Source organism: Salvelinus fontinalis, chromosome 1 (assembly GCF_029448725.1).
Source record: "Salvelinus fontinalis isolate EN_2023a chromosome 1, ASM2944872v1, whole genome shotgun sequence".
In the NCBI taxonomy this organism is placed as follows: domain Eukaryota; kingdom Metazoa; phylum Chordata; class Actinopteri; order Salmoniformes; family Salmonidae; genus Salvelinus; species Salvelinus fontinalis.
Genome location: NC_074665.1, coordinates 46085340 through 46097385, shown reverse-complemented (window position 1 = coordinate 46097385; position 12046 = coordinate 46085340). Strand labels below are relative to the sequence as shown.

The window sequence follows — 12046 nt, the reverse complement described above, 5'->3', positions numbered from 1 at the left end:
CATCTTGTGTATTAAACATTTAATCATAATTTATTAATTTTTCATCTACAGTTATCTATTGCCATTCTCTCTTAAAAATACAAAGTGCTACAGTACTATACTTCACTGATTTTGATGATCACCCCATGTGCAACCAATGCCATAACTTCAACTTATGTAAACGTAAATGTTCTCCATGTATCCAAGTGCTTAGAAAAGTTGTACACCCAAATCCAAACTGACCCCAGGCCTGAGGCACTTAGAATTATCAATTCTCTCAGGTCTACCTAAGGTTACAGATGGAGTTCCACAGGGTTTGGTCCTTGGGCCATTATTGTTCTGATATGCTCCATCCGGCCCATCAAAGCGCAAGAGATATTACTAATATGCTGATACCTAGACAACATGCCAAAGGGACAATTAGGAATTCATTAGGTATCAATTAGTTACAGTAACGCCAGAATGGTCAACTAGTCCAGGACCAGCTGGGGGTTTTGAGCTGTGAGGGAACGGTAGACTCTGGCTGAGATTTCAGGTCCGATGCGTCTCTCCTTCCCTCCAGTCTTCACTAGTAGGCCTGCCAACAGCCCCCTCTTCTCTTCCTCAGACTCTAAGCAACTGTAGGCCTGAAGGTACAACATTAAACAAGTAAACTATCCACATCAGACCTGTGTCAAATATAGATTGACATACAGTATAAAAGTGTGTATTTAATCTATGCAGTTTGTTGAAATCATGTCAGTGATGTGGCCATGTCATACGCCAAACAAATTTCAACCTGACCACAAAGAAAACCCATAACTTCTGGTCATCTACTGTACCAACCTCCTATATATATTTTTTTGCCCTTATATGCAATGAAAGTCAACCCATTATATAAGAGTCATATAAATGATTGGTAACGCTAAACAAAGCCTGCAGGTATAGGCCATTGTGGTACATTTATAATGAATTGTAGGACTTAACGGAAGCATTTATGACCACCACACAATGTCTTAATGTATGTCATAATGATCCTGACTAAACAGACACGTAGATCGACTCCTACCTGCAGTAGTATCTGTGGTGAGGGGTAGGCTGTGGTCAAAGTGGAGGCCACTGCGGGGCTGACCCTGTTGAGCTGTGTGATCTGCCTGCTCCACACCTCGCCCAGCCCTGCCCCATCCCGCTCCACACGCACGCCACTGGCCCATGAGCCATCCACACAGAATGGCAACTCGCACCTCTCCGTCAGCAGCCTGCAGTGGCGTGGACAGGCGTGACCACAGTTTAAAGATTGTGCTCTACAGCAATGGACTGCTCACCAAGCCTCATCAACCCTTGACAGCTACAGGGTTTGCAGGATTAAGTTTCAGCCTAGCTCAAACACACATTAGAATCTAAATCATGAAGTCGATCGGTATCTCAGGTTTGGTACTGCTGGGCAGGAGAAAAAGCCTGCACGCTTTGTAGTTTCCCACTGTATCCAGCACAAAAGTTGGTTACCAGACTTAGTGTTTAATCACAGTAAAGAAAGTAAGCTAGCGGTGCTCAAAGCCTATCCTCATGGCATGGCAGTAAATTAATTCCAACTGATAAGATTCCTAAGTTGAATAATTCTTAATGATGTGGAATATTAAGAGTTCCCTGGGTTCATACTTGTAGGGCCGTTTGGACAGGGCCTTGGTGACGGCACACACGTGGTCTGTGACATCCTGCCAGCTGTCCAGGAACACCACAGTAATGTTCCGGTACAGTTGCAGAAAAACCAATACCTGAGGACAGATGAAGACAAGTTAGGAAAACCATCGCGCTCCATGACACGATGGGTAGGAACCGTTCGAGGAGCTTAGTTCAAAAAGCAGCTTGAAATGGTTCATTTTTGCACTACACTGGAAATGGAAAAAACAGCCGCTGCAGATGTATGTATTGAGGAGAGAAGAGAGATTGTATAGTATATCAGAAAGAGACCTTACCTCCTCAATGTCCAGATCCTCCATTCCCAACTGAGATCTTTGGCTCAACTCATGTACATCCCATGTCCCAGTCCTGGTGACAGACCAACATATACATCCAGCCTCTTCTCATAAAAGGTGTCTCAAAGGACCAAGGTTCAGAGACACATTCTTAAAACAGATCTTATTCTAACCAGCTATTTGCGTTGGATCCCATCACTAAAACAGTAACCACCATCTTGGCATCTCGGTTGAGGCACTCTGACAAAAGCTTGAAGAAAGACTCCACTTCCGATTCCTCCCCATTGCCATGCAGTGTCTGGGTGAACAGAAAAATATGAACGTTCGCTTTGCACACTGGTGGAGACACCAGGGAATTTGTCGAGGTTTAAAGGGCTCTCACCTGTTTGACTGAGACCACCATGCCCATGAAGTCAGTCAGACCCAACACCAGCAGAACCTGCTCCTCCTCCAGTGGTCCACTGCTGTCTTTCTCCTGACAACACCAAGACATTATCTAGTCAACCTGAGGGGCCGAGAGGGTCATGCAGTGGGGACCGGCACAACAAGCCCAGTGTTGTGGCGCTAGCATTGTCTGTGGTGATGGTACGTTACCGGCGGAAGATCTCTGGTCCAAGTGATGCTGTGAGGGAGCTGCTGTGTCTCAATGCTACTCCTCCACTCAACTGCAGACAGAGTTCCCAGCAACACATCCGATCCATCATCCTGCAGTAGAGCTGGGGAGTGGAAACACACATTAAAAATGTCCACCATAGTTGTGTTGGTGGTCCTCTGATGTCACATCTTATTTACAGTGTGCCTTTGACACGGAGGAGGCTGGTGGGAGGAGCTATAGTAGGACAGGCTCATTGTAATGGCTGGAATTGCATACATGGATCGATATCAAACATATGGAAACCACGTTTGACTCAATTCCACTCGTTCCATTCCAGCCGTTACAATGACCTGTCCTCCTATAGCGCCGCCCACCAGCCGCCTCTGCTTCAACACCATCTGAACCCCTTCCATCTACATTCACAAAGAACCAATTACCTGGATCAATACAGACAGTCAGACACTTCAAACAGTTCTCAGGTCTGAGGCTCTTTTGACGTTCTGCAGCTTCTTTTCTCCTCTGTTGATCTTCTCGTCTCTCCTCTTTCTCTTCAGCCCTCACCCTCTTGAGTTTCTCTCTGGCCTCCTTCCTCTCCTCAACTCTCTGTCTGTCTGTCTGTATCTCCTCTTTTGTTCGGCGTTTTTTCCCCGGACTTGCGGTACCGGACCTAGCGGGTCGTAGAGCCACCAATGTGTCACTTGGTTCGGTTATGGCTGTTGACTTGCAATCTGTGTTGTAGTCTTTGTTGCCCTGTTCGAGACTCTCAGTAGGACTATTTTCCGTCGCTGTTTCATTGTTATCGTCACCCTGATCGGTAAATGCAACGCATTTGATTGAAGGTTTAGTTTCAGCATCGCTTTCGCCCTCAGATTCAGATATCTCCCATGTTTTAGCTCTTTTCAATGCAGACATATTTCTACCCAAGACAAAATAATGGAATGCCTTTTCATAACGGAATGCAATATTACACAAACCAAATCTAAGACAGCAGAAGAAATCTAGCAATAACGGAATTACACCAGCCGCAGTTGGAACTTCACCGTTTTCAAACTGGTTATATTTATAATGCGGGTTGCAGCTTCTGGCAACGATGTATCACCTTCTGGACGGAGTGATACGAGGGACAAACATAAAATCGTTCTTCGTAATTCAATGCCCTCATTTGTAGTCAGCCGTAATATCTCAAATCATGATGGCCAACTGACTGTCAGTCAGAGGAGGCTGGTGGGCAGAGCTACAGGAGAACGGGCTCATTGTAACGGCTAGAATGGAATAATGGAAGGGTTGGAGTCAAACATGTGTTTTCCATATGTTTGATGTATTTGATACCATTTATTTATTCCATCCTAACCATTACAATGAACCCGTCCTCCTATAGCTCTTCCAACCAGCCTCCTCTGCTGTCAGTATTTAACATTCTATTTCTAATGGTTAATCCTACAGCTATACTGCACGTGTGTGTAGGTGTGCGTGTGCGAGACCTGAACCATCATTGGATTAGAATTCTTTAAATGGAACAGCAGATGGTGGACAGGCTGGCAGAGACACGTCAACTGTCATGATCCTTGCCTTAGCTTGTACAGAACAGTACACTTGAGGCATGTTGTGCATAGACCAACTGTCTCTCACAGGTATTTCCTGATTGGATTGTATGAATGATGTCTCAAAACCACATCTCTCTCACACACACACACTGTATAAATAGCATTATAAACTGGGTGGTTCGAGCCCTGAATGCTGATTGGCTGAAAGTCATGTTATATCAGACCATCTACCACAGGTATGACAAAACATTTATTTGTACTGCTCTAATTACTTTGGTTACCAGTTTATAATAGCAATAAAGCACTTCGGGTGTTTGTGGTATATCCTCCTGAAAAGTGTTTGGGTTGAAAAAAAACATGTTACCAAGATGTTTTATTATTGTTATTTATCTGTATGTGCAAAATTGCCCTCTGTAGTGGTCATTAGGAAGTAAATATGATTTTTTTTAAATTACAGTAGGTGAAAAACATAGTTGTGGCATCCGGGTGTCCACTACAGAGGACATTTCTTGATAAGCTCTACTTTTGCCTATTATTTAATGTGAACAAATTATTACACAGTTCTGATAACTCACTTAACTATTCCTGAGCTATTCACTTTCTAGAAACAATTTGAATATCAAACTTACAAAAATTATAATGAATAATTACACAGACATTTTTTAAAGACTGTGATATCATTGAAAAGCCCAGAATGTCCTCTCAGAAGGACAACAGGACTTAATACAGTTTCTTGTATGACCTCGGCGTTAATGGACCAAGAACTGATGTCCACTTGGCACTCTGCGTTGCGTCATGCTAAGAACAGCCCTTGGTCGTGGTATATTAGCCATATATCACACCTCCGCGGGCCTTATTGCTTAAATACAACATTATAATAACACAAAACTATATAACCTCTTGATCGAGCATTATTGCTTAAATACAACATTAGAATAACACAATTATAAAAACCCCAAACTTGGGCATATTTTTAGAGCTCCGACTTTCCGATCTGAAATTCACCGACGCCATGATTTTACTTCGTATTTTTCCGAGTTCCCAGTTGTTTTGAACGTGGCATAAGATACTATCCCTACTTATTGGACAGGAGCTGGGGAACCAATCCAGACGATGAACTGTGTCAGCAAGGAAGTGACGATGGCGCACGAGGGCAGTGGAAGTTCTTGCCATTACACCTCGAGCCCTTGCGAGCGTTCAGCGACTTGTAAAGCATCCGTGTATTCGAAAAGTGTCTCATAATCTATCCATATACTTTAAAGAGCGCGCAATCGGCGTAGTTGCAGCTTGGAATACGGCGATTTATTGAATAACCGTTCGGTTCTCCCGACCGACATAAACAGAAAACAAATGGGTATTTACGTTTAGGCTACTTTAGTATTGTGGACCTCGTTTTAGCTTACTATGGCGCAGCCGGCAGAGAAAGGTATGGGGCCCAAGGTATTCTGTTAAATGTTTTTATGTGGATAAAGAGAGATCATCAAATTCAGAGATCCATTGCCAAGAAACCCCTCTTGAATTGTGCAAGATCACAAATTCTTCTTGTAATTGCTTAGTTGGCAAACTTGGCTCACTGCAAACTCCACAAATGTCTACTGTTTATATTTATTATGCTTATTTATAACATTTAATTAGTTATTGAATATTCACTATCTTGGCCAAATCTATAAAGTGCAGTGGTCGTGTTGTTGGTCCTATAACTCACACGTTGTGCAAGCTTTTGTTTCCAGCCCAGCATTAACTCAAATGATTGAACAAATTAACTGCTCATCAAAACCCTCATTAACTGACTGAAGTGTGATAGTGCTGGGCTGGAACAAAAGCCTACACACCCTGTAGCTTTCCAGGACCAGGGTTGCTGACCACTGGCATTTAGCAGCAACGTTTTGTGACATGGCTGTTAGTCACATGTCATGCATCACACTGTCTCCTCACAGCATACTACCGCTTTTTGGTATTGTTCTTCAACTGTCTGCTCACGTTTGGCTCCTACTTCTGCTTCGACATCCCTAGTGTCCTCCAGGACCAGTTCCAAGGGGTGAGTCGCAGGAGTAGCCTATATATAGGCCTTTACCCAATGAGAGTAAAGTAGCCTTGTCACTCACACTGAAGGCACTCATTTCACCACAGAGCTTAACTAATAATTCTACACATTGACCCTAGTTAATTACACGCTTTGTGATGGAATCATGAATTACACCGCGTCTAACGCACGAGGCAGAATCGGGTTGATGACAAATCACTGTTCATTTTCCCCCTGCGCAAAGAATTTAACGTGTGCCAATACGACAGTGATCAATGGGACAGTGGACTGTGTGGAGGGACTGGGGATGACGCCTCAGGAGTATAATCTGCTCTATGCCATCTATGCCTGGACGTAAGTGTAAACAACCCCTATATATTCATGAAATGATTAACTATAGGCCCTATATCTAACTCTTTTCTCTCTGTCAACAGTAATGCAGTGGTGGTTATAATGGCTGGGTTCCTTATTGACAAACTAGGCAACCGCTGTAAGTTGATATTGCCTACTCTACTGCACTAAACTGAGATTCCAAACTCTGACATTTTGAATCATTGAACTCCCGTTGATTGATATACTGGATCAACCCATGTTTTTATTCTCTGGTGTATGGTGCGGAATGTTCTGTTGGTTCTCCTAATGCTCTCTCTGTCTCTGTCTCTCTGTGCGTGTAGTTGGTGTCTTCCTCTTCTCCTTCCTGTGTGTGCTGGGGTCAGCCATCTTTGCTCTGGGTTCTCACTTCAAAGGAACAGCCTACCTGCTCCCTCTCATGCTCACCGGCCGTTTGCTGTTTGGCTCTGGCAATGGATCACTCACCAGTAAGGCCACCTTTAATATCTGATTCACACGATAGGCTGTCCTGGTTACGCATCCACCATAGTTTCTGGAACCGTGCTGGAAAGAACAATGTGAAAAGAAAATGTACGACCCAGGCCAAGCACAGTATGGAATGAGGCAATATAGTACTACGGGCCGAGTTCCAATACTTTCAAAGTCATCCTTCCTGCATTTGAGAACTAAGCACCCTATCCCTCCCCCTCAGTTGTCCAGAACCGGATTACAGCGTTCTGGTTCCGGGGGAAGGAGCTGGCCCTGGCTTTTGGCCTGACCCTGGCCTTCTCCCGCCTGGGCTCCGTCCTCAACTTCTTCCTCACCCAGAGGTTCCAGGCCCAGTACGGCATGCAGTGGACCCTATGGGGAGGTAGGACATACAGCGGCTGCACTATATTTTACGGCACATAAAGGACCTGGTATTTATGTCGAAATTACATGATAAAACGGTAATGGCACAATAATAACCTATGAGACTTTGATTCCTAAGGATCCATTCAAACAGGCAACGCAAGGCAGTTTTTGGTATAAAGTATTTGGAAATTGTGTTAAAATGGGTACGAGAGAGTACCCATTGATACCACAATTTCTTAGTAAATACTAGTGGAAACAGTAGTACTACTGGAATACCAGGTAAATATACTAGTGGGAAAAGTACAGTAAATGAAAAGTGCTCAAATATAACTGTATAATAAAGCAGTAAAGCCAGACGAGGCTGTGATCAATCCTGAATTGTTCACAGCTAGTGTGTGTGTGTGTGTGTGTGTGTGTGTTTGCGCGCAGGTGCCTTCCTGTGTGTGCTGGGCTTCATGTCTGCCATCACGGTCAGTGCCCTGGACAAGGTGGGCATGAAGCAGCTGGGACTGGATGGGGCCATTCAGGAAGAGTCACGCAAAGTGGTGAGTTGAATGGGCTTGGGTGGTATTCATAAGACGCCAAACGGGAAGAAAACAGACTGAAACAGGGAGGGACTACCTGAACTTGTCCAATAAGAAATGCTAAAGATATCCTTCGGGGTTGCAAAACATTTAAAAACCTTTTCCATTGTATGCTCAAATGAATTTTACAATCCTGTTGACTTGCCTTTGTACCTATTGACAGGATAGATATGTCTATGTGTCTGTGTAGCGGTTTCAGGATGTGAAGCTGCTCTCTCTCAGATACTGGCTGTTGGTTCTCACCATCATGTTCTTCTACAACGGCATCTTTCCCTTCATAGCTGACGCCAGGTATTAATTTACATATGCACACAGATTTACATATGCACGCACACACACACAGGCATGCACACACACAGCCTACATTTTCACACTTTACTCTCAGAGACTAGGGTTGCAAAATTCCAGTAACTTTCCTAAAATTCCCAGTTTTTTCCAGAAATCCTGGTTGGACTATTCTGGATCTTATTCCTTCCTGACTCCAGGAATCTTTCAACCGGGACATCTGGACAACCTGAGATTTTTGGGAAAGTTAGCAGCATTTTGCAACCCTATAACTCCCACAGTTGAATATTTAAACAGTATGTGATTCCTCTCGTCTCCCTTTCCAGTAAGTTCATACAAGACAAGTACAGTGACTACAGCCAGAAAGAGGCAGCCTACATCGCTGGTGCAGTATATGACAGCTCCCTAGTCCTCTCTGCCACTGTCGGAATTCTCATCGTAAGCCACCATTACTATACCTTATGCTGCGTACAACAGCTGTATTATGGCAACCTTACCTGAACCAGTGAGAACCTCATTCATAAATCCTGCTTTCTGGTATCTGAGGTAGTCACAACAACCGTCAAATTCTAAACTGTGACAAAGTGCTTTTCAGTAATTAGCTTAGACCCTAAACAGCAAGCAGAAGTTAGAAGCAGCACAGTGGCCAGGAAAAACTAACCTTTGACCACGAGATCTGATGTACTGTATATATCTGACTCTCAATCATTGGTGTGCCTGTGTCTCTGTTGTTGTAATTGTTGACACTTGTGTGTTTGTGTTGCAGGACAACGTGGGGTTGCGTGGGGTCTTTGCTCTGGCCTGTGCTGTCCTCACGCTGCCTGTCTTTGGCCTCCTGGCCTTCACTTTCGTCCCCCCTCTGGTATCCACCATTTGGCTGGGGGTCACCTACTCCTTCGCTGCTGTGAGTAGCCCTATCAAAGAGTTAAATTGAATATTGTAATGTACTGTCCGGTGTGGCTCAGTTGGTTGAGTATTGTGCTTGCGACGGCAGGATTGTGGGTTCGATTCCCACAGGGGGACCGGTATGAAAATGTTTAAACTCACTACTGTAAGTCTCTCTGGATAAGAGTGTCTGCTAAATGACTAAAATGTAAATATATACATGTGTGAGCCCTACTTTCACTATACTAAGCTGCTCTCAAGTAGCTCTGTAACCCATTGCAGATTCCACCTATTTTTGTACACTTCAGCTAGTATCCTTCTGATTTAGGGTTAACACCCTGGGAAGATCTCAGTTGCATACTCCTCGTGTCCTCTCTCCTCGTCTCCGTCTCAAAACCCATTGGAGGAGAAGGTCAGTGGGAAGGGACCTCTGGCTTTCTTATTCAATGGGAATTTGGGAAGGAGACGAGGAGAGAGGACGGGAGGAGTATGCAATTGATCTTCCCCTGTTCTGTTTGGTAGTGTATAAAACTGCTCTTTCGAGTGCACATTTACTGTTAAGTTGCATATTGTATACAGGTTGGAGAGGATTCACATACAGTAGGTGACTCAATTGGTCTATTGGCAGTCCCCATTGAAGAGTAGGAAAGGGATTGTCTTGTGCATTTTCATTGAAGCACATTGAAAATACACTTGCAATGACACACGTGCTCTTTCTTAGATGTATGTGTGTTGTTTTTCAGGCAAGCATGTGGCCCTCTATTCCCTTGGTGGTCCCTCAGGCAACTCTGGGGACAGCTATGGGTCTTGCCACCTCAGTACAGATGGTAGGAATTGGCATATCCAACCTTGTCGTTGGCCAGATCTTGGGAACCAAGTCAAGGTAGAGCTCACTGCGGCACAATGATGATGTGATGTCAACAAATTGCCATATTCTTTTTTTTTCGTCTTCTTTTCGGTGTAGTGTTATGGCATGTCTGTATGTAAACTGTGCATGTCTCCTGTGCGGGTAGTGACGCTAAGATCCCACTGTGGCGCTGGCAACAGATGATGATCTTCATGTTGGCCAACACCATCGCCTGCATCGTCACCTCTGTGGTGCTCAACATCGTGGACCACCGCCAGGTCAGACCAGACTCACTTTCTTTCTGTCTCCCTCCTCCATTTCCCGTTTCACTGCCACGACACGTGTCCGTTCTATAATGAAACTCGACCCGTCTAAAATAATGTGTTCCGATTGCCCGAAGTAACACTAGCACTTGAAATCAGCTCATTGAGCTGAAATGGTTTGCTTTCATGTCAAATGATTAGATAACTAGAGCAACATCAACTGTTTGTGTGTGTGTGTGTCACCTCTGAGGAGATCCTTTAGTCAATGTAACAATGAAGTTGTATCATTTTCTACAGTTGTTATATTGTGTTACATCAGTAAATCTTCTCTTGTCTTGTATCCTCAGGGTGGGATTCTGAATAAGACAACCAAGAGATCTGGCTCCCCGCCCCCCAGCGGACCTTCAGACAGAGAACCTCTCGTGGAGGGAGAGGAGGGGCAGAATGAGGAAGGGGCTGTTCGCTCTCCCTCCAACAGTTCCTAATCACCTCACTCTTCTCTTAGAAGAGTCTGCCTCCAGATAGTTGAACTGAAATTTGTATACAATCAGATGGAATTGTTTTCTTTCTCTATCTATATCTCTTGAGCCTTTTTGGGGGGATTTTTTTAACAGGATTTGTAAAGGGAAAACACCTCAGGACTCTGCCTATAATCTGAAAATGGAGGTGGTCGGATTCCCTCCCCTCATGGTTCACCAATCTTGTAGATTATACTACACTTATCAGACAGACACTAAATATTGCCTTTTTTTAAATCATGGTTTGTGTCAACGGAGCCTTTGCCCAAGTACAAGGCTCATGTTATTGAGTGCTACGGCAACAAACAGTGAACAGTATTGAAGTCAGCAAAATCATGTCTTCACACTAAAACAATCGGAAGCTAACTAATGCATGTTTTTGGTTTTGGTCCTTATTTCAGTAATCCAAAAGTTCTCCTTTTATAAGGTTAAACATGTAAGTTGGTTACTAATTTAACCACTATTAATAATGAGTCAACAATAACCTGTTGTATAAATGTTTATATAATTGTTTCAGTGATATTTCTGCACATGTTTCTGTGATGCCAATAATGACATCTTTTAATTTCAGATGGCAACAACATCGCTTCGGTTTACATGAGCTCTCTTTTTTAATGTTTTTTTAATATGATTGTGACGTTTGGTGTTAGCAGTGGTCCAAAATGCTCAAGTTGATGTAACATGCAGCAATTTGTTCTGGCAATTACTGCCTTTTTAATCAAACACACTATTGAAATTAGTGAGTTTGAGCTGCTTTTACTACAGGTTTCAGTCAATAATGACTATTCATGCAGCGGTTCAAGGTTCGCCAGTGTGAACCTTCTATAAGGGAATGGGACTGACTTGCTTTATACTGACAAGATAGCACAAATAAAAAGGTGTTGCTACAGTAACGACTGGTGTTGTTGTCATAGCTGTATTTTCGCAAATTTCAAAGGCTTTTTGTACAACTGGCTGACGAAAAGAAACATTCAGCTGTTGCATAGTGGTTTCTGTCATTTACTGTACACCAAATTAGCACATCTCGCATAATGATTAGTGGAAGAACAATAAAACTATTCTAGTAGGCCTTCAGCAGGTTAACTAAGGGTTATATGATGGCATTAAAGATGTTGACACCAGACATATTTAAATCACATATGCGACCGTTCAAAAGTTTGGGGTCACTTAAATGTCCTTGTTTTATTTTTTTGTCCATTTAAAATAATGTCAAATTGATCAGAATTACAGTGTAGACATTGTTATTGTTGTAAATTACTATCGTAGCTGGAAACGGCAGATTTTTTTGTGGAATGTCTACATTGGCGTACAGAGGCCCATTATCAGCAACCATCACTCCTGTGTTCCAATGGCACATTGTGTTAGCTAATCCAAGTTTATAAT

The 12046-nt window shown here is 43.4% G+C and overlaps 2 protein-coding genes across 2 annotated transcripts; one reads left to right on the top strand and one right to left on the bottom strand.

Annotated features, from left to right (window-relative positions):
* Positions 1–4: 4 nt before the first annotated feature.
* LOC129855724 (probable crossover junction endonuclease EME2) lies at positions 5–3737 on the bottom strand. The gene is made up of 8 exons (XM_055923688.1): positions 2967–3737; positions 2529–2650; positions 2317–2409; positions 2108–2232; positions 1935–2007; positions 1618–1733; positions 1028–1217; positions 5–605 (listed from the first exon to the last, which is right to left on the bottom strand). Exons 1-8 carry the CDS (start codon positions 3439–3441, stop codon positions 450–452), a joined length of 1350 nt encoding a protein of 449 aa, XP_055779663.1. The 5' UTR covers positions 3442–3737; the 3' UTR covers positions 5–449.
* A 1522-nt stretch (positions 3738–5259) lies between these two features.
* Positions 5260–11556, top strand: mfsd1l (major facilitator superfamily domain containing 1-like). Its single transcript, XM_055923673.1, has 13 exons — positions 5260–5499; positions 6011–6111; positions 6341–6450; positions 6531–6586; positions 6771–6914; positions 7139–7297; positions 7711–7826; positions 8056–8156; positions 8477–8588; positions 8917–9054; positions 9779–9918; positions 10049–10160; positions 10493–11556. Exons 1-13 carry the CDS (start codon positions 5478–5480, stop codon positions 10628–10630), a joined length of 1449 nt encoding a protein of 482 aa, XP_055779648.1. The 5' UTR covers positions 5260–5477; the 3' UTR covers positions 10631–11556.
* The last annotated feature ends 490 nt before the right edge of the window (positions 11557–12046 follow it).

What these genes read in the sequence shown, in the direction of transcription:
- LOC129855724 (XM_055923688.1), bottom strand. Translation starts at nt 3,441, where the DNA reads ATGTCTGCATTGAAAAGAGCTAAAACATGGGAGATATCTGAATCTGAG. An exon ending in TGGTGGTCTCAGTCAAACAG is followed by an intron (nt 2,233 to 2,316) that starts GTGAGAGCCCTT and finishes CTGTTCACCCAG; the next exon opens with ACACTGCATGGCAATGGGGA. An exon ending in GGATCCAACGCAAATAGCTG is followed by an intron (nt 2,008 to 2,107) that starts GTTAGAATAAGA and finishes GTCTGTCACCAG; the next exon opens with GACTGGGACATGGGATGTAC.
- mfsd1l (XM_055923673.1), top strand. Translation starts at nt 5,478, where the DNA reads ATGGCGCAGCCGGCAGAGAAAG. An exon ending in TCACCTACTCCTTCGCTGCT is followed by an intron (nt 9,055 to 9,778) that starts GTGAGTAGCCCT and finishes GTTGTTTTTCAG; the next exon opens with GCAAGCATGTGGCCCTCTAT. An exon ending in ATCTTGGGAACCAAGTCAAG is followed by an intron (nt 9,919 to 10,048) that starts GTAGAGCTCACT and finishes CTGTGCGGGTAG; the next exon opens with TGACGCTAAGATCCCACTGT.